Source organism: Leuciscus leuciscus, assembly GCF_965113295.1.
Source record: "Leuciscus leuciscus genome assembly, chromosome: 1".
NCBI classification, from domain to species: domain Eukaryota; kingdom Metazoa; phylum Chordata; class Actinopteri; order Cypriniformes; family Leuciscidae; genus Leuciscus; species Leuciscus leuciscus.
In genome coordinates this window covers 22,903,903-22,926,920 of record NC_138725.1, presented here as the reverse complement: position 1 = coordinate 22,926,920, position 23,018 = coordinate 22,903,903, and the positions used below count along the sequence as shown (strand labels likewise).

The following is a 23,018-nucleotide window of genomic DNA, read 5'->3' as shown; positions in this document are numbered from 1 at the left end:
CCTCCTCTGCTGAGATCTTCAGAGATTCAATTTCTGTGGCTGTGTCTGGAAGTCAATTGTAGTTCTGTTTCTCTTTCATTCAGCGATTCTAATAGTTTACAGCAGGTGTTCATCACTAATGCTCAATCATCACTTAATTAATTATTTAAGTATCTCATTAACTTTAACACAGATTCAGAGTTATTTTAACTCTCTTTAGAGAGGGACCAAATGTATTCTGAGCAGAGTTAATTTAACACAGGGATTTTGCTGTGTACATCTTGTTCTGTTCATATCTTGGACACCTGTCATGAGAAGAATTACCTTGACCTATATCTTATTCCACATATTTATTGTATCTTTCAGAGATGTCAGCGATCAGCTCCAGTTCAGATGTTCCAGTGATCCGGATTCTTCTAATGGGCAGGAAGGGTTCTGGGAAAAGCTCATCTGGAAACTCTATACTGGGGAAAAAAAAGTTTAAAGTTAAAAATCATGAGTCTGAAGTGTGTGAGGGTAAAACACAGATAGGAGAGAAGCAGGTGTGTGTGATTGATTCTCCAGATCTACTGGATCCAGATCTGAATAAAGAGAAGCTGGAGAAAATGAAGGATCAGCTGGTCTCGCGATGTTCAGCAGGTCTTAGTGCAGTTCTGATCACCGTTCCTCTAGATAAACCTGTGGAAAATGAGGAAGAGATCCTGGATTATAATAAAGCTTTATTTGGTCCTGAAGTTCACAAGTACATAATGATTCTGTTCACACATGGAGATGAACTAGAGGATCTGGATGAGAGCATTGAGGAACATCTAAAAAATCAAGATCATGAGGATCTCCAGCGACTGGTGACTGAATGTGGAGGAAAGTTTCACTCTTTTAATAACAAGAGAAAACTTGGTAATCAGGTCCCAGAACTATTGCAGAAGATTGAAGGAATGGTGATGAAGAACGATGGGATATTTATCAAGGAGCAAATGAAGAGGAGTGAACACAAGGAGACTACTGTCAGTTGTAATTGTAAGTTTTTATTGTAATAATTTGGAGCATCTGTAAATGCTTTAAATTTAAATCTAACACAACCAATGTCTTTTCAGTTGATTTCATCTAAAGCTGTGGTTGAAGTCAGTTGTAGTTCTTGTGTTTCTCTTTTCTTCAGTGATTCTACTCGTAGTCACCAAATTACTTAAATTATCAAACAATCATTACTGTATTAATCACTTAAGTATCGAATTAACTCTAACACTGCTTCAGTGTTACTTTTAACACACTGCTGGTGGTTCCAATATAAAAACTGAGCTGTGTTAAATTTAACACCAGGTAACTTATGAGCACAGTATACTGTGCAATGTTCTCAATGCACTCTAACACTATATTATCTGATCTTTATTGAATATGATTTCTTTTGTAACAAATTATGTGCTTTGTTAACACTGTCACAAAATCCACAAACTGATATAAAAAGCAATGCATTTCAAATCTATCCAGAAAGGATTTACGGTGAAGAGGGAGACAGTACCATTACGGTTAAGTGTTCTCGACCCAGATGGCGTTGCCTATAGACGAGCACCACAATCCTGGTCCAAACTTTAATGCTCATCTATATATAAAGCTGGCTACCTCCATCCAGTCTGAAAATTGTTTTTGCCTGTAAAGTCCGGTGCAGTGCTATAGCCTATTTTGTAATGTCCCAAGACAAATGGTAATGGCATGTTGGTATAGCAACATATTCACCATATTTTGACTTTATTCACAAAAAATTAAGACTTTATTCTCATAATGTTTCGACTTTAATCTCGTAATTTTAGATTTCTTTCTTTTTTTTTTTTTTTTTTTTTTTACTCTGTGGTTCAGGGTTTCCGTAGATCAGGGATTTGATCTTTCTGCCTTAGTTTCATTCGATTTTTCTGTTTTATTTTCAGATAGATGTCCAGAGAAGATTGATGAGATTCCTGAGAGGAAAGACCAGATCAGACTGGTTCTGCTGGGAAAAACTGGAGCTGGGAAAAGTGCCACTGGAAACACCATCATCGGCAGAAACGTGTTCAAATCTACAGCCAGTTCAAAGTCACAGACGAAACAGTGTCAGGCAGAAACTACAGTGAGGTTTAGTAAAGAGATCTCAGTGATCGACACACCTGGACTTTATGATACTAAACTCAGTCAAGAGCAGGTTATTCCTGAATTAGTAAAATGCATAACATTATCCTCTCCTGGGCCACATGCTTTTATTATTGTCATTAAAGTGGGTCGATTCACTGAGGAGGACAAAAATACAATAAAGAAACTTAAAGAAGTGTTCGGACAACAGATGCCAAAATATTCCATGATCGTCTTCACTCACAAAAATCAGTTAAAGAAAGGAAAGAAAACAATTGAAGAGTATCTACAAAATGGTAATCCAGATATTAAAGACCTTGTAGAGAGTTGTGGAAACCGATTCTTCTGTCTGGATAATGAGTCTGCCACTTGTCTTTTTCAAACTTAACATTCACATTGGTTTTCAGTTGTTTATAACAAGATTGGCTTTTTTCTGCCAGACAACTACATAAGCTCTTATTGAGAATGAACATGTTTTGGTGTTGATGTTTTATTTGAAATCAGCAGAATTGCAATTATTAATACCTTTATTTAGCATCTTGACCCCCAACCAGACTCACACAGACATCAAGAATCTGCACATGAATCTCAAAAATGGTGACATGCTGCAATGCATGCTGGGTGCTACCATAGTACAGAACTCATCCATGACTCCCAGCATGCATTGCGGCATGAATTAATTATGCAGCTGAATATTCCTACTATTCTGACTATTTGCTTTTATTTTAGCTGTTGTTTTTGTTGTGACTCCATTTTTATGATATTCAGATTATATGAATATTTTGTTAATTGTCACCGTTGTTGAGATTCATTCGCTGATTCTTGAAGTCTGTGTTTGACTGTTATCAAGCTTTCTGATGTTTTTTTATTTATTTATTTATTTTTTATTTAAAGAAATCCTTCTGTATTACTGGATAACATGAGTAACAAGCAGTTTCACAAGACTGTAATAACTAATAGCAATAAATTAACAGATGCACATCATCCATATACTCAAAACCTTCAGATCAGTACTTGATAATTGTATCATCATCTGAAAAAACCTGATCTTTTTTCTCTTGCCATAACAAACGTACTTTATAAAAACACAGTCTATATCTCTCAATTCATTTTCTATCCTTATGTTGGGCATCCTGTCTGTGGTGGTGTGTTTTTGGTAGATTCATATAGTGGGATATAACAACTTTATTTTTTTTTAATTAAGCCAACAAAAGCATCAGACATTTATCTCCTACACTGTAAAAAAGAATACATTGATTTTATTAATATCTAATTAATAAAAATGAGGCAACAGATTACAAGCAATATTATTAATTAAATGTAACAAATTAGAATTGAGTAATAATTAATCAAATGAATTCCTTAAAAGTTAACCATTTAAAATGAGTAAAATTTACAAAATATCTTTTATTGCCAACATTGAAGACACCTGGTGTTAACAAGCAGAATCACTGAAGGAGAAAACCATAATTAAAGTCACCATTGTGGAGATCAGTGTGTGTTTTAGTTGGGCTCTTGACCTTAAATTATTAACTTTAAGTTTTGTTTGGCTGCTGTACATGAGTTATAACAGCCAGATGAACAAATAGAAAAGATGATCTGATGGTGTTAGTTGTGATTTAACATAATCATTATTTCACAATCATTAGACCTGAATCACTGAACCTCATATAGAGTCCAATAGTTAAGATAACTTTATTAATTACAGCAGTATCATATTTTTAGCCTTTTCAATGAAATCAAAATGATCAAATCAATAATAAAAAATAAATAAATATATGGTTTTTTTTTTTTTAGACACACACACACACACACACACATCAAGATTTTGCGTATGAATCTCAGCAATGGTGACGAACAGATCACCTCTGATCATAAGCTCATTATTTATTCATGCAGCAATGCATGATGGGAGCCATGAATGAGTTTTGATTGGTGGAACCCAGAATGCACTGCAACATGATTTATAAATGTCACCATTGTTGAGATTCACAGGCTGATTATTGATGTCTGTGTGTCTCCTTTTTATGTAAGAGAAACTTTTTAGAAATTATTTGCCTTGCATTGTAAAAGTTAAAAAATATTATGCCGTACAAGGCCAGTGCTGCTATAATTAATATAGTTCACCTAACTCATAAATTGGACTCTATGAGTTCAGTGATTCAGGTCAAATGATTGTGAAATAAAGATTATGTTAAAACACAACCAACGCCATTACATCACCTTTTCTATTTGTTCATCTGGCTGTTATAACTCATGTACAGCAGCCAAACAATACTTAAAGTTAATAATTTAAGGTCAAGAGCCCAACTAAAACACACACTGATCTCCACAATGGTGACTTTAATTATGGTTTTCTCCTTCAGTGATTCTGCTTGTTAACATCAGGTGTCTTCAATGTTGGCAATAAAATATATTTTGTAAATTTTACTCATTTTAAATGGTTAACTTTAAAGGAATTCATTTGATTAATTATTACTCAAATCTAATTTGTTAAATTTAATTAATAATATTGCTTGTAATCTGTTGCCTCATTTTTATTAATTAGATATCAATAAAATCAATGTATTCTTTTTTACAGTGTATCACAGGGATCAGCAACAACTTGTGTTAAATTAACTCTCCTGGGGTTTATTTGACTCCACGTGTTACATTAACACTGAAGCAGTGTTGAGGTTAATGAGATAATTAAGCGATTAATTGAGTGATGATTGAGCATTTTTAAAGACACCTGATAATTAGACATGCAGAATCACTGAAGGAGAAAAATCAAACATTTTAAGTCACCATTATTGTGATCAGTGTTTGCTTTAGTTGGGCTTTTGACCCTTACATTTTTTACTTTAACTTTATGTTTGGCTGCTGTAACTGAGTTATAATAGCCAGCTGATCAAAGAGAAAATATGATCTGATGGTGTTGGTTGTGTTTTAACATAATCATTTTTAGACCTAAATCACTGAACACATTTAGAGCTTAATAGCATCACAGTGATTCCTCAGCATAAGATCCAGAATTTTTGAAATAATCCAAAGGATTTCTTAAAACTTGCTCTGTTAAAAAAACTAAATTTATTTTAGGCACAAACAGACATCAAGAATCAGTGCATGATTTTCAACAATGGCGACAAACAAATTATTCAATTAAGAAAAGGAGATTACTTAGACTGGGTAAACCCAGCCTGATCTTCCAGCGATTTGGTTTTGCTCTGCAGCTCAGGCTGAAAACCTGTACATCTATCTCTGCTGCTTCCTTACAAATTTGCGGGAACCAATCACAAACTGGCTTATCCACCTGGCGCGCTATTGGTGGGTTTAATCCAATCCAATTCCAGAGCCGTTACGGCTCTGTTCAATTCCTTTTAACCTCTCGGCGATGCTCAATGGCTTCTTTTTAGTAAACAAATTGCTCGAGTGGGTGTTAATAAAGAGTTTTCGCATAGCTCTGCAAAGTACTTCACCCGGATCGTTGGTCTGATTGGTTGAAGGATTATCCAATTGCGTACAGAGTCATTTGAACTATGGCCGTTGATCTTGTGGAGTAGAAAATACAGAACAGACTCCCCAGACTAATGTTTAACCTTAAAAGATTGAGCTTTTTTTTATCACCACCTGATCAACTTTTCTCTTTGTTCATCTGAGAGTTATAACTGAGATACAACAGCCAAACAAAATCTAATGTTAACAGTTTAACCCTTTAAAACCGGATGAGTCGTCGACGACACAGCCAACCAAGCTGTATTCATGTCACTGTAACTCTTCAACCGTTTGCACTATCAAAATAATTCAAATAGTTCCTGAAAGTAGACATCATGCGCTTTTCGCCAATATACGGCTTATTACGGTAATGTCATGCTTTCCGTCTACAAATGACAGCAGCGTGGGATGGAAGGATTTGAACAGAGAGATACGACGCGCGGCAGGTTAGAGTGTTTTGGATTGCATAAAATAATAAAGGAAACGAACAAATACATGGCGAAATAAGTGGTAGACAGCAGGGATGATTTTTAATGAAATTTGGGAGGCGGATGGCCGCTACTCTTTCACGTATCTAAGCATGTAGTGCGTGCATGTGTATGTGTGCGTGCCTATGAATGCGTGCATTTGTATGTGTGCGTGTATGAAAAAAAGTGTCCTATATGAAAACTGTGCAACCCAATGTCACAAAAAAGACTTGTATATATGTATTATAGTTCATTTTTCAACTTTAAAGTGTTAGTTTCTTTCGTTCATAAAAATCAGCAAATTTACTCTCGTTTTTTTTTTTTTTGTCTATTTAAATTCTATTTATAAACTCACCACACACAATAAGTGTCAATAACTGTAATTTGTTGAAAGCTTATCTTTTTCTGAAAAAGATGACACCTTGCACATGAAGATAACACATTGTTTTAAAATTTTACAGTCAAAAAATCTAATTATGTGAAAAACACCTATTTTAACTTCAGGTTCTAAAGGGTTAAGGGTCAAGAGCCCAACTAAAGCAAACACTAATCACCATAACGGTGTCTTCAAAAATTTTATTTTCTCCTTCAGTGATTCTGCTTGTTAACATCAGCTGTCTTCAATAATGCTCAACCATCACTCAATTAATCACTTAATTATATCATTAACTTTAACACTCGAGTGTTAATTTAACACTCATATTTTAGCACTTTAACCCTCTAAGCGCCAGTCGCAAAATTGCGACAAGACGTCATACTTAAAAAAACAGGCTGTAAATCCTTATATGGTGTAATATCTCATTTGTATTCCCTACCACTAGATGGCAGACATGTAATACTTCGATTCCAGACCAAAATGACATCATAAGCACACAGCAGAGCAAGTGAGCGATCGTGTCATTGATGCGGAAGCAGTTCAGTTCAGAGCGTCTGAGTAAATTGTGAGATATGTGAGAGAAAATCATCAAATGGCTAATAAAAACTTGTACCGTGAGGATGTGTTGCAAATGTTATTCGCCGATTCTGACTCTGAAGGGGAATATTTGCCTTTTGGAAATGACGATCGGCCCTCTAATGATCGCGCTTCTCCCGGTACATCTGTGCCGCGCAATGGTGTCGCCCGCGCTTCTCCCGGTACATCTGTGCCGCGCAATGGTGTCGCCCGCGCTTCTCCCGGTACATCTGCCGTGCAATGGTGCCGCCGCGCAAGGCGCGAGTGTTCACGAAGCACAAACAGATAATTTTGACCATGTGCCCAACGGGGACGGGGACAGGGGTGGCAGGGGTGGCAGGGGTCTTAGTGTACATAGGAGAGCTGTTGCTAGAGGTAAAGGCAGCAAATTCCAACATCAATTCAATATCTACTATTTCCTGAATATTACTGATGAACTGATCAAAAAGTAGGCTACTGTTCACATGTGTTTTACTACTAAAGTATTGTAATATAGTAATAATTTAGTACTTTCTCCTATTTTATTGTTGGTTTCCTCTTTTCCGATCATTTGGAATGAGGATAAAAAGACACAAAAAAAAGCATGTAAATAAATTCCAACATCAATTCAATATCTACTATTTCCTGAATATTACTGATGAACTGATCAAAAAGTAGGCTACTGTTCATATGCGTTTTACTACTATATAGTATAGTAATTAGTACTTTCTCCTGTTATTGTTGGTTTCCTCTTTTCTCATCATTTGGAATGAGGATAATAAAAAATAAAACATGCAAATAAGTTCAAACATCAGTTCAATATCTACTATTTCCTGAATATTATGAAATTCAAGAGGGCCGCCCCCTGATGGCGTCATAATATGCAAATTAGATGAGTATATTTACACCCCACATAAACTTTCAGTCATCCCCAACATTTTTCTAATTTACAGTAGATCTCTATCTTTAAGCCCTTTCAAGCCACAAGTTTTAGAAATTTTGATGTCAAAATCCAGCATTTCTTTCAAAAAAACCTTGGCGCCTAAAGGGTTAACACTCTTGAGTATGGAGCCATACACTGGAGTTTTTGCTGTGTACAATATCAAGAGACAGCCTCTGCTAAGCCAATTCTTTTTTGTAAAAGTTGTTGTTTAAAGGTTTTAATGATACCTTAATTATTTAAGGTAGATTTTAACTTATCACTATATTTGAGTAGCCTTGAAATAAGTAGCCTTGAAATAAAGAAAATAAAAGATTTGTCACAAGGGTACAAATATGTATACCCCTTGAGAGTATAGCCCCAGTTATGGTGATAAGTGTTTGCTTTAGTTGGGCTCTTGACCCTTATATGTTTACTTAAAATTTTACTGTTGTGTGTCTGCTGTTATTGATTTATAACAGTTAAATGAACAAAGTAAAGTGTGATCTGATAGTGTTGGTTATGTTTTGACATAATCATGCTGTGATCTGAAAAATGAAACTTATTGAGATAGTTTGGTTTAACTTGTTACTAGCAGCTTTGTGATTTTAACAGCATATGATTATCAATACTTTACTTATAATCCAAAATATTTCATAAACATTGTTCTGATCAAAACACTTTCAAATTAATTTATTTAGAAACTGTAAGAACTGATTTTCCTGCTAAAACAAAACGCACCCTGCAATAAAGCCATAAAATGCACCCTGGACAGCAGATAGCAAAGACAGAGCACAGAACCTTGTCCTGCCCAAACTTATCTCCTTGTCCCCTTGTTTGACTTCAACTCATCCCCCCTCTCCCTCCTCAAGGCACTGAAAGTTCATTAAGAATGTCTATATAACACATATGGTGTATCTTGTGAATATGTTGTTTTTCCTTTTCATGTTTGGTATCATTATAAGTGTCGCAGTGCGATTGGTAAAATGGTCTTAATTTCATTGCAGTCATTGGTTTAATGAGAAAGATTGAGAACTTAGGATAATCCTGTATCTCTCTGGCTGATATCTCTTTACGATATCCCAAGAAACCAGGTGCTACCCCCCTCGGGTACATGGATTGGCCCAAACAACTCTAAACAACATTTGTTTAACCCCTGTTGTTCTGGTCTGGTATTTAAGGTGAGGGGACAGAGCAATCTTTGGGAATCTTTTACCAGGAGAATCCCCCACAGTAATGCATGCAAGTATTACTGTGTGTCTTTGTCAGGAAAACATTACTTACTTGTAGAATCATCTTTGAGTAAATGATGTCATGTATTTTTGAATTGGCTTTTAATAATTTACTTCTGTAATTGGCATAATAAATTTTTACCTGACAAATAAATGTTACACCTTGATTTATTCTGAAGTATTCTGAAATCATTATTTTAATATATTTAAGGAGGCTGGTGCTACCGCAAACTTAGTTAAGGTAGGTCAAACTACAGGCACATGAATGAACGGAGCATTAGGCACGTTATCCAGGAGACCTGTTGATTTCTGTCTATCACTGATTTAGCAAGTTGTATGGAAATGGCTAAATTAAACTACACTCTCTAGTTCGAGCAAGCAGTAGGCGGCCGGCTGGAGAGGTATTAGCAAACCCTACATCCTCTGACTAAAATCAGAATTAACAAGTTTGTGTCCGTGAGAAACACGAATTGGCCGACGTGATCTCTAAGCGGCATTCGGGTCCATAATGAATTAATAACTGAAAGTATGGGATTACTCAGAATAATCAAAGATCTAAATTAATCCATAATCAATGCGTATGATTATTTTCTAATCAGAAATACGATCTAAATTTGATTATCATTTGAAATTGGAGTCAGATTAAGCGTAGAGCTAAAGTAATACTAAAACTAAGTTCCAATAAATTAAGTGAACTTCACTGGAGCGCTGAAAAGACATACATGCTTTAAACCTTCGCCAGGCCGTTGGATTCCGTCGTTGGGCCAATGGATGGTCCTTACAAAACACAGACATCAATAGATTCCTGTCGTTCTGTTTCCAAAGCTCGCAACTCATTTTCTGTAAACTCTTGTTCATATAGGTATGGTTCTTCTGGCTCTTGACCATCTGAGAAGTCACCCTCTTCGTCTCTCACAAAATCAGCCATGTTCATCGCCATTCATGTACTGTAGGGAAAATAGCCAGGAAGCTACTATTCACGCCGGTATGTTGACGGAGGTCGTGGAATTTCATGTGTTGCGTGATATCTCTGCGCCCAAGTAGCAGTGCTTCGCCTAAGTAGCTGTGCTTCGCCTGTGCTTCCCCATAATATAGTCCCAAGTCAATATCTGCCTAGGAAATCGCCTAGTATTAATCTGCATTGCTACACAGCAAAATCCCCAGTGTTAAATTAACACTCCTCAGTGTTTATATGTGTCCACACTACAGGGTGTTAAAAATTAACACTGAAGCAGTGTTGAAGTTAATGAGATAATTAAGTTAACACTGAAGCAGTGTTGAAGTTAATGAGATAATTAAGTGATTAATTAAGTGATGATTGGTCATTAGTGGTGACACCTGATGTTAACAAGCAGACTCACTGAAGGAAAGAGAAAAAACAATAACAGAAAAAAGAGAAACACAAGAACTACAACTGACTTCGAGTCATTAAAAATTGTTGCACTTATTATTACCAGTTTGACTTTATTTCTGTCATACATCGACAAAAGTTCTTGAGATTCAACAGAAGTTTAGACGGTAATATTTTATGGAATTTTTCTTTTCAAGTTACCATTATGGTGGTCAGTGTTTGCTTTAGTTGGGCTCTTGACACTTTTCATTTTTTAATATTAGTTTTTCTCTGGTTGCTACAACTCTGTGGTTATAAAGCACATTTGTTACTGCAAGAGAGAACATGACCTGCTCACAATATGTTTTGATGATAAAAACATTATCATGTAGTGTCCTGATTCACTAATGTGAGAGTCTAAATCTTTGACTATATGCTTGATGTCTTGTTTTAGTATTGGTGGTTGTAGCTCTGAGATTCTACAGTTTGAGATCCAACAGCAATATCAAAAATTTTGAAAATACTTTGAGCAAAGAAGTTATTGTGTTTAAACCATAGACTGTAAAAAATATGGACAAAGCGTCTGTGACATCACCCATAGACTTTCTGAAGAACTGTTTTGAAGCCGTTTATGGGGGGTATGGGCGGCGCCATCTTGGAAATTCTTAGGAAATCCTAACCCCGCCCACCTTCTGGCCAATCCATATATGGGTAAAAGGGCGGTCTTTGTGTGAGACTGAGCCGGCCGTTGGACCCGCCTCTTCAGCCAAGCAACCTCAGCTATCTGTAAAGATCGACTGGCAGAAGCTGAAGAGTACAACCTATTTTTTGAGTACAACCATAGACAACCCATCTGAATTTGCTGGTAAGTTGTAACGTGAAGTTCATGTATGTCTCTTAAAGACGTGTTCAGACACCTTATAGTTATGTATCCTGCAAGGTACTATCTGGGTAAACTCATGTGAACAGTTAACAAGTTAGTGCTACAACGAATGAACGGAGATGTGTTTGCAACTTCTAGGTAAAATAATCTAACGTTAGCAGCTAACTGTTAACGTTAATGTTATGGTTAACGTTAAAGATCGTCCGTTAGATATAGCCTACACAAGACGAATTATATCCCATGTTTAACCACTCCACTAGACTAGAGACATGAACCAGCGGCAATCATCCGATGCACTATCCGAGATAAGGCTGTTCCAGGCGGGCTACATAGCGCTGAGCGCACGGTGATCGCTGGGTCTCACAACTCCGCAAACGTCAGATCAAAATTTTAAATAGGCGCTATCTGTATAAACAAACAACATATTTGAGATTAAAACAACTACATTCTCGACTGAAAAACTCTTAAAACTAAATTTCGTGACACAATAACAGTAGTATTTTTAAATGTGCTATTTCACGTAGCCTAGTGCACTGCAACAGTTAGCATTAAATCGCCTCAGATAAGTTAGCGTCCTGTTAACGTAGCACTGTATAACCTTAAGGGCAACGAAGCATAGGCTAGTTATCGTCAATAAACCTTTTTTTTTTGTGAATAGCTCTGTGGCAATACTTAATTCGTTGTCAATTTATACCGTCTATGGTTGTCACATTAAAGGTAAAACGTTCGTTCATATCATAACTTCACATGAAGCTTACACACATCACATTAAACAGATTGTTGTCAATGGCTAGCTATTTTGCTCGAGTGGTCAGTGGCAGGCAGTATCTTGATATACTTGGTCACCATTTCCAATTGTTATAATATGCATTTTGTTTTTCTGCAGTTTTCGTTATGGACGCCGTTAACATAAGAGGTACGTATATTATATATATATAACGTTATATATATACCGGTATATATATATATACAAGTGATGTTTTGTTATGGATTATGCAATGAGTAAAACTAAATAACATTTTAGAGTAATGGTTTGCACAATATGTATTGTTACTGTTAAAATCAAAATTGCGACTACTGGTGATTACAAGTGTTAGTTGGCATTATTGTGTTGTATTGCATTACATTGTAGGTTACACAGGTATGACTGTAATGAAATGTTTACCTTTCTATTTTGGCAGTTCCCACTGTGTGGATCATGGGGGACAGCTATGTTCGCCGTGGAGAGGAGGCGGCAAGGAGGTCCCTGGGCTCTAACCTGGGACTAGATGCCCAGGTGAAGTGGTTTGGCTGGGGTGGACTGAGGTGGCGTGGCGTCCTCCCCTTTTTTGCCCAGTCCCTGCGAGGAAGAACAGTCCTGGAGGTCCTGCTCATCCACTGCGGCGGGAACGATCTGGGGAAGACGAAGAGCGTGGATCTCGCCGCAGAGATGAAGCAGGACCTGTGTGATCTCCATCGGCGGCACCCACAGATGACCATCATCATATCTGCAATCACCCAGCGTCGTCGATGGGGATCCACAGACCCAAAGAAGATCAACCGGTCCCGGGTATGGGTAAACAGTGTGATGGCCAGCTTTGTGTTGGGTCTCAAGGGGGGAATCATACACCATCCACACATAGTGTTTGACAACCCTGCGTTGTTTCTTAGAGACCAGGTTCATCTGTCTACTAGGGGCAATGAATATTTTTTAAATAGCATCGCTGAATGTCTGAAAGACTTAATCCAGTAGGGGTGGTTCTGGATTAATCTTTTATACATGCCTTTTACAGCTGAAATGGCCAGGCTTTTGAATACTATATGTGGTGTGGTGTACCTTTTATCTAGTTTAAATTCATATAGCATTGCTGACCATAACACTGTTTAACATAATTACTGTTCTTCCTCTACCTTTTTGTTTGCCCCATTCCCTATTTAAAATAAAATAAAAAATAAACCTCATTCATCAATTAGATTTTTTTTTTTTTTTGCCCACCACTCCCCCTTCCACAAGAAAAGCCCCTCATCCACCCTGGCCATTCCATCTCAGGGGCCTCCTCTCCATTCCACGGTGAATGTAGCTGCCCCCCCAACGCACCCCACCTCACCTCACCTTTTTATTAATTTATTTATCTCCCCAGAACAACTCGGGGTTAAATGCCTTGCTCAAGGGCTACCACGAATGAACTGAACAGTCTCCTCAAACCCCTGGAACGTTATTGCAATACTGCAGGGTATGTCATACATGTTGTCCATTATATATGATATATATATACACCTTTCCCTTTACTTATGCCAAACCAAACCAATGTCTGTTCATTTACAAACTTACTGTTGATGGCACTGAACTTGAAAATGAAATCACTTACTGGAACTTTGATCAACTGTGATCTGCATTTAACTCAATAAAACTTGTATCAAACCAGTTTTGTCTATGCTGTCAAACATTTACAATTAAATTGCAGTAGGAGCAAAAACAATCAGTAGGTTGAATTAAAGACCTAGATGCAGAAGTAAATTTGCATTTTTTATTTATATGTCTTGAGCATTACAGGTAAATAACACACAATGTTGTAAGCTAGTAAATAGTCAGTATTGCGGAATGGCATCTTTATGGAGTTTACCCAGTCCCAGTTATTTTTTACATAACATTGCTGAGTGTCTGAATGGCACTGATCTGATGAAAAGTCTTTGAAATTAGAAGTTTCCACTGGTCAACATGGCTTTTGCTGTGGCCATCTGTTAGGATTTCATCAAATTGTTCTGCACCTTAGGCTGATCTGAAAACAGAAATACTGGTAAATACAATGCAAATGTTATGACCTAGCTTAGTAGAAAGCTCACTCACCACGTCAAGGTGTAGGCCAAGAGTGAGTACACGGGACAAGACTTACTTAACAAACCAAGACGCAGACAACATGAAAATGACATTTATATTACAGTTAGAATATACACACACATTTATATTACACTTAGAATATATACACACATTTACATTATATTATATTAAAACGGCCACATATTAAAGAACCAATATGCAATTTTTACTATTAACTTGCAAACAAAATTAAGTGAAATGAACAACAACTGTTTTTGGGTATTTTTTTTGTTTTTCAGTAACGTTTCCTTTTTGAACTTATGGCTTATACAAAGTGAACAAGTGCAAGCCAAGAATGAGTACCGGTACACTGGACAAAACGTACTTAACAAACCAAGATGCAGACAACATGAAAATGACATTTATATTACACTTAAAATATATACACACATTTATATTACATACACACATAAAATGGCCACATATTAAAGAACTGATACATATGAATTTTTTTTAACACACTCACAGACCACCTAACTGAATGGGGACACGACAGAACAGGCGTATTCAGCTACAGCTCATGCCCCGTTTATGCAGGCTCTAAGCAAAGCTAAATTCGATGGCAGCACGACAGAACAGACGTATTCAGCTATTGCTCATGCCCCGTTTATGCGGGCTCTAAGCAAAGCTAAATTCGATGGCAGCACGACAGAACAGGCGTATTCAGCTATTGCTCATGCCCCGTTTATGCGGGCTCTAAGCAAAGCTAAATTCGATGGCAGCACGACAGAACAGGCGTATTCAGCTACAGCTCATGCCCCGTTTATGCGGGCTCTAAGCAAAGCTAAATTCGATGGCAGCACGACAGAACAGACGTATTCAGCTATTGCTCATGCCCCGTTTATGCGGGCTCTAAGCAAAGCTAAATTCGATGGCAGCACGACAGAACAGGCGTATTCAGCTATTGCTCATGCCCCGTTTATGCGGGCTCTAAGCAAAGCTAAATTCGATGGCAGCACGACAGAACAGGCGTATTCAGCTATTGCTCATGCCCCGTTTATGCGGGCTCTAAGCAAAGCTAAATTCGATGGCAGCACGACAGAACAGGCGTATTCAGCTACAGCTCACAGTCAGTAAATGTTTTACAAACACGCACACACACACATAAATATCTACACAAGAACATTAACTACATGAAAATAGTTATTCACAAACACAAATATATACACATATGTACATACACACACACACACACACACACACACACACACACACACACACACACACATACATATATGTACATATATACACAAACATATACTAACCATATTTACAACAACTAGTTTAATCTCCACAGAAATGGATTAATTTTGTGAGCTTTCTGCGAACTACCTTGCCTTTTTTTATTTTTTCTGTCTCCCGCCTCGCGATATGGTTTAATCTAACTTTACAATACCATGAAGAAGCCATCTTCACTAGAACATGTACATGGTTGGCTTCAACAGACATGTCAAACATGTGGCTGTGTAGCTGTGGGAAAAGATTCTTTCTGGAACAAGCAGACAGAACCTGGGTGACTATAGTTGCCGTTGTCCCTTTTCCCCGTGGAGGCTTTCCTTCATTGGCATTGAGAAGCTGCTGGAAGCGTTTTTCTGTCGCTTGACAAATTGCGATAATGCCTGGCGATGGTTTCTGTAGGCCACCTCTGTTCTTTAGAGTGATGAATCCATGTACCACGTCATCTGAGTTTAATGCTTGTGAGCATGGCATGCAAGTGACCTTCTGCTTCATCTTCTTCACAATGAAGCCTGCAATGTATGCAATTGCAGCTTCCTTGTACTCAGACAGACTGTCAAAATCAGGAAGGTGAGAGAGAGTGTCATCCTCTGGCACAAGAACTTCTACAGGCTCCACATCCACTCTGCGTGCGATATTCATGGCTGCAGGTGTTGAGTCAAGGATGGTGGTGTTGTCACGGAGGAGACAGTTGCCTGTGCCCTTCTTCACCTGATGCCTGACAAGGAGTCGCTTGTATGCTCCACGAAACTGTCTTACATTGGGGTTGTTGTTGTGACCACCACGCGATCTGATCGCTGAGAAGAACAGCTCCAAGTGGTCCTGACTGAGTTTGTATGTCAGGAGGTATCTGCATGGGGCAGCTGGCTGCTCAACCAGGTCTTCATATACACCCATCACACTTCTACAACAAGCAATGAAACCATAGACTGGTGTTTTTTTCTGTGTACGATGTAAATGTACAAGGGTTCCTTTTTGTTGCACTTGAAGCCCACGGAGAAGTGATTCTGCTTCTTCTAACATACCCTTGGCTCGATGTTTCGTTGCAGGCTTAATTGGTGCTTTGAATCCTTTGCCGAGTGGATTGCGGCTGTTTAGGACATCAAAGGCTGCATCAATTGTGCGCAGGAAGTGAACCGTGGCTGCACATCCGATGAACTGGGGATACTTCAGCTCCTGCTCACAATACTCAAGGGCATCAGCCACACTGCTGCTGAAGAGCTGGGCTGCAAGATTGACCTTCATCTTCTGATTCCGCCACTCAATATGCGCCATTCTGAGCTTGTTCCCAAGACGCAAGCCCTCCTTCTCTTGAAGCTTGTGAAGCTCCTCAATGTACTGCCATTTGATCTGCTGACCATCTTCTCTTACTAGTACCTCTGCTGTGGAGTAGACATTCCGAAGAAGCTTGAGCATGTGACATGGATCCAAGAGCACATGGATTTTTTGTGTGCTATCCTCTGGATGGAAAAAGTAGGGTCTCATGTCCATGATGTCAAGACTGGCACCAAGCTCCTTGATCATCGTAAAGTTTTGAGAGGGTCCATCGCTGGTCAGTGAAACCACCCTAACTCCGATCGCATGAAGTCTAATGAGACTCTCTCGGATGATGTTTGCTCTCTCTGCACCGGTCATGCTGTTGATGAGAAAGTAAGCAACAGGGATCTTCCAAGACTCGTTGATAGCAACTACCATGAGGACCAATGCTTGTGTTGCCACAACATTCTCCATCTCCCCGGCACCGATGTCAACATAGCCGTGCACTTGGTCACCCCCAAACTCAGTTTGCTTATGAATGTACATTTCATCCATCATCAACGCGCAAACTGTGTCTTTCCCTGCTTTCTTCTGCTCAACAACATGGCTTCTTAGAGCTGTGAATGAAGCAACAGTGAATCCAGGATCTGCAGAGATGCTACTGTACCAGTTCCTGATGGTTTGAGGATGCGGCAAAGCTAAGTGCAACTTCTCCCTGACGTAATCATAAGCCTTGGCAGAGTAAAAGTGCAGTGTTGTGGCAAATTGCTTCATGCTTTCAGAAAACACTGACTTTTTCTTCATCTGTAATCTTCCAAAGATCTCTCTAGGAACATCTTCAAGACTGCCAAGGAGGGAGGCACAGTCTGTTGAAATAAGAAGTTTCTTCTGAAGCACAGTTAGTGTACTCTTCAAAGAAGAAACTCTTGCCTTCAGTCTCCTTGTCTGCTGGGCTTTCAGCCTCAGTTTCTTACGAGCTGCACCTAGGTGTTGTTGTGCAGCAGAGGCCTTTCTTTTTAGCGTTCTAGGAGACACGTACTGGTGATCACCGAGAGAGGAGTAAGAGTGGTCTGTTGCCTGCCTGTCACTGCCACACACATTTGCTGTCAGAGCAATGGCATCCTGAACGACATCCTGAACAGCAAAATCCTGTTCAGATGTATCTTCCATCATGACATTGCTCTGATCGGCAGCAAAACAACTGTCTACCCCTTCATCGCTACTTACAACTTCCACTATGCCACTGCTATTTTCAACACAAGCAAGACTTACCTCCTCGTAAGCACTTACCCAGTCTCCTTCTGGCTGTTCTTCTGCGGAGAACGAGAAAATGGTAGGCACAGCAGTGTCATTCAGACAGGTCCTTCCCTGATAGAAATAAAAATAAAAATAAATAAAAACATGGCATTATAGGGTATATGTCGAACGTCGCATGACGAAACCGGAAACCTGGTCTCATCGCATCCGCTTGTCATAGAAAGTGTTAACAGCCGTATGAACTGATGCCGATATCTATGGAATTTTAAGGTAATCAGCTAACCTACCTATCTCACTTTGTTATTGGCTTTTTATTCTATTTAAATATCTAAACGTTAGTGTGAAGATTTTTTTTTTTTTTTACTTTTAAATATCAATCTTCACATGCGAGGGACATTGGTTATGATCATCTTTGCTCGCTCCTTTTAAGTTATCTTGAGTAAAACAGTAAATAAATGCATGAAGCACATACAAAAGACCTGAACCGGAAGCGATGCGTTCTGTTTTCCGGTTTCGTAATGCGGCGTTCGACATATACCCTATTGCAGAGTAAATGACTGTGATTTAGCAGTGTATATATCAGTGTACTTAAAGTTCAGTAGAAAAAACATTTCTTGTATTTTTTGTGTTTTCAATGAAATAATGACAGCTCATAACAATCCACACCCAATTGAGGTAGCTATAACAATATAGCTATTAACTATTATACAATAGTTAGGCCAATGTCTAGTCAAACAAAAAGTCACTGATTCCATATTGTTTAATTATGCAATATGTATCCAACCAAAAACATAATCCAACTACTTTACAGGCAAAATGACTTTAAAGGTATAATCCAACTACTTTACATGTGTGACATATTAAATGATAAAATGATGCAGATAAAAACATAATTACTGGACTGCTCACAATAAAAGGGCACTCCAAAATGTCTGAAATGTACAATTTTGTCACACAACACAATGTTAACCATGTCTGTGCACTAAAAATTTCAAAACATTTCAAAGTACCTTGGAATCAGTGCTGAAGTGATGCCTCTCAAAATGGCTACTGCACAGACGAGAATTGTAGTTAGGAATCCAGTTCCCTCTCCTCATGTTCAGCACCCATTGTCTCATCCTGTCTGGATCACCTACAGGGAAACTTGACACAGGCAAGAAAAATGTTAATGCTCAAAATGGTATATTAAAAATTCTCATAATAGCATTTAGTTTATGTATAATACTATAATAATAGCAATAGAATATGAAATATCAATTACAGAATATAGACAATAAAAAAATGATAAGTTAAATAGTTAGGCTACTATGAATAATTTATCAGCATAACTATAATAGATTGATAATCGCAAGTGGTTTATTATTATAATAACAATAATAAATAATGTAAATTTATATATTGAAAAATATTCTTAAATAGGCTATATGAAATAAAATGATGCAACCCTGTCTCTTTTTGTTAAATTTCTGTTTTTAAAAGGTATAAGAAGCTATACAAGTCATATAAGATATAAAGTAGGATTCAGTCAAACATACAGCAGGCTACAACGTTAAAGTTAAATAGCCTAAATATATAAAGTTATAAAATTTCGCTTTGCCCTCAGCCAAAACGATTTGTCAAGGAACAAATGATAGATTATTGAGACCGAAGATCTCCCGTTAGAGATACACAAGACGAATTATTCTCATTCTCATGTTTAACGGTTTAACCACTAGACTAAAATACATCAGAACATCAGAAGCACTAGCCGAGGCAAGGCTGTTCTCGGCGGGGTACATGAGCGCTGAGCGCACGGTGATCGCTGGGTCTCACAACTCCGAAACCGCCAGATAACATTTTTAAATAGGCGCTATCTTTATAAATAAACCACAGATTTGAGCTTTAAACAGTTACATTCTCGACTGAAAAACTCTTAAAACTACATTTCGTGAAGGGCTGGGCGATTTAAATCGCGATATTGTTATGCGCATCTCATCAGTAATGCCGGTTCCTTGATTAGTAGTAAATCGCCATCACCTGCTTTCAGATGAAGCGGCATTTACTACAAAGAGCCGTAGTTAACTGACAAGCTGAGCCAAATCACATCAATATCGCGGACGTATCGCCAGCGATATTTAATGCGATATGGCTCCGCTTGTCAGTTAACTACGGCTCTTTGTACACAGCAAAACCTCCAGTGTTAAATTAACACCCCTGGGAGTGTATGAGTCCACACTCAAGAGTGTTTACGTTAATGAGATAACTAAGTGATTAATTTAGTGATGATTGAGCATTATTGAAGACACCTGATGTTAACAAGTAGAATCGCTGAAGGAGAAAATCGCAAATTGTAAGTTACCATTATTGTGATGGGTGTTTGCTTTAGTTGGTCTCTGACCCTTTCATGTGTACTTTAGATTTTGTTTGGTGGTTGTATCTGAGTTAAAACTGCCAGTTGAACAAAGAAAAAAAAGTGATCTTTGCTGGTTATATTATGACAATCATCATTTGAGCTTGATCACTGAGCTCATTAAGATCCTTCTTTCTGACTTCGATTTAAGTTGTTGGTTACAGCATAACTGTGAATCTGAATAAATGGCCAGAATTTTTTATATAATATAAAGGATTTCTTAAAACTTGTTTTAAAAAAAAAATCATTATTTTAGGCACACACAGATGTCAAGATTCAGTAGATGCATCTCAACAATGGTGAGGAGCAGAATATTCAATGAGGAAAAGTAAATTACATAGACAATTCAGATTAGGGCTGGGCGATTTAAATCGCGATATTGTTATGCGCATCTCGTCAGTAAAGCCGGTTCCTTGATTTAGTAGTAAATCACCATCACCTGCTTTCAGATGGAGCGGCATTTAGGGCTGAGAAGATAATTAAGTGATTCATTTAGTGATGATTGAGCATTATTGAAGACACCTGATGTTAACAAGCAGAATCACTGAAGAAGAAAATCACAAATTGTAAGTTACCATTAAGGTGATGGGAGTTTGCTTAAGTTGGGCTCTAGACCATTATATGTTTACTTTAATATTTACTGTTGTTTGTCTGCTGTTATTGATTTATAACAGTTAAATGAACAAAGTAAAATGATATCTTTTAGTGTTGGTTATGTTTTGACATAATCATACTGTGATCTGAAAAGTGAAACATATTAAGATAGTTTGGTTTAACTTGTTAGCAGCAGTTTTGTGATTCTTCAGCCTATAATTATCAGGACTTTACTTATTATTCAAAATAAACATTGCTCTGTCCAAAAAGACGTTCAGACATCAATAATCAGCCTGTGAATCTCAACAATGGTGGTGACAATAATAAAGCATGTTGCAGTGGCTGCCACCAATCACAACTCATTAATGGCTCCCATCATGCATTGCGGTATGAATAAATTATGATCTGAATTGTCTATGTAATTTACTTTTCCTCATTGAATATTCTGCTCCTCACCATTGTTGAGATGTATAGACTGAATCTTGACATCTGTGTGTGCCTAAAAGAATGTTTTTTTTAAACAAGTTTTAAGGAATCCTTTATGTTATATCAAAAATTCCGGCCATTTATTCAGATTCACAATTATGCTGTAATCAACAACATAAATCGAAGTCAGAAAGCAGGATCTTAATGAGCTCAGTGATCAAGTTCAAATGATGATTGTCATAATAACAAAGATCACTTTTTTTTCTTTGTTCAACTGGCAGTATTAATTCAGATACAACCACCAAACAAAATCTAAAGTACACATGAAAGGGTCAGAGACCAACTAAAGCAACTACCCATCACAATAATGGTAACTTACAATTTGCGATTTTCTCCTTCAGCGATTCTACTTGTTAACATCAGGTGTCTTCAATAATGCTCAATCATCACTAAATTAATCACTTAGTTATCTCATTAACGTAAATGTCAGTGGCCAAGAAACTTTAAAATATATATTTAACGTTGTAGCCGACTACGCCACCTAGAGTTGAAACTGAGACCCCAGGAACTCAATATTAAAACCAGGTTCTTTAACGGAGAAGGGAACAGTGGAAAACAACACCCAAAAATAGCAGTAGAAAAAAACTATTTTATTACAATAAAATTGTCTGTAAGAAAGATGAATCAAATAAATAAAAAGAGGGCAGCAAGTCCAAGTCCAGATCTCCAATCCAGGCGACCGTCAAAGTTCAACTCAGTCTTTGCTAGACATCTATGTTACAGCCGACATCCATTCACGCTCAGTCCCTCATAGAGGCCAGTATCAGCCCAATGCTGGAACACAAAAGAGAAAGAACTGCCAGCATACGACGCCCAACGCACATTACTTCATGTATAAACAATTTATGAGTTTATAAAATAAAAATAGAACTTCCTTAAAATATTGGCCGATTCAAAAGTCACTCAAGTAAAATTATGCAATGTAGGCTCGTTCTCGTCCGTTAGGAGGCAATAATCTGGATTTACTGGACACCTCACAAGTAGAAGTCAGAATGTACTCACAGCATGACTGGACAGCAAGCCTGCTATCCAGTCCAATGTATTCACGGCAGAAGAACCACGTCAATCATTCACTCGTCTCCTCAGCACTCGCAGTAGTCTCTTGCATACGGTCATCGACCCGTCTCACGCGCTGCTACTCCGACAGTGCTCCGCGAATCACCGACTTGGTGATTACTCGTCTACAATGTGCTGCAATCTCGAATAGCCATAAGCCGTCTCAACGCAAGTGAAACACTCACTCTCTGATGCAAGCACAACGTGGTTTCTCCTTCTCTCGCTCTCGCTGTTGACTTCAACGGATGCGCGATACTGCCACCATCAGTCTCAGTCATGGTTACGTTTTTATAGGGGAACATATTCACCGCTCCACCCCAAAGTCCATCACTGATTAGTTCATTGAATTATCACAAATAGAGGTGTGGCTATAGGAATACTGCCTGGAAAAACACAGCAATCAACAAAAGAAAACACAGCAATTCACACAAAAGAAAACACAGCAATGAAATGTGATCATGCAATATAAAATACATTGTGCAACACCTTTACTCCACAACACCCCCCCACAGTAAAATATAAGCAGTCCCTGCCAAAAGTTATTCAATTCCCTCTCTATATCTCATGGGTCGCT

The 23,018-nt window shown here is 37.9% G+C and overlaps 1 protein-coding gene across 1 annotated transcript; it reads left to right on the top strand.

The window, feature by feature from the left end:
* Positions 1–263: 263 nt before the first annotated feature.
* Positions 264–15,246, top strand: LOC309514115 (GTPase IMAP family member 8-like; the record flags this gene model as incomplete). The annotated part of the gene is made up of 5 exons (XM_082190249.1): positions 264–996; positions 1,899–2,447; positions 12,199–12,228; positions 12,494–12,861; positions 14,707–15,246. Exons 1-5 carry the CDS (start codon positions 348–350, stop codon positions 15,244–15,246), a joined length of 2,136 nt encoding a protein of 711 aa, XP_082046375.1. The 5' UTR covers positions 264–347.
* Between the last annotated feature and the right edge of the window lie 7,772 nt (positions 15,247–23,018).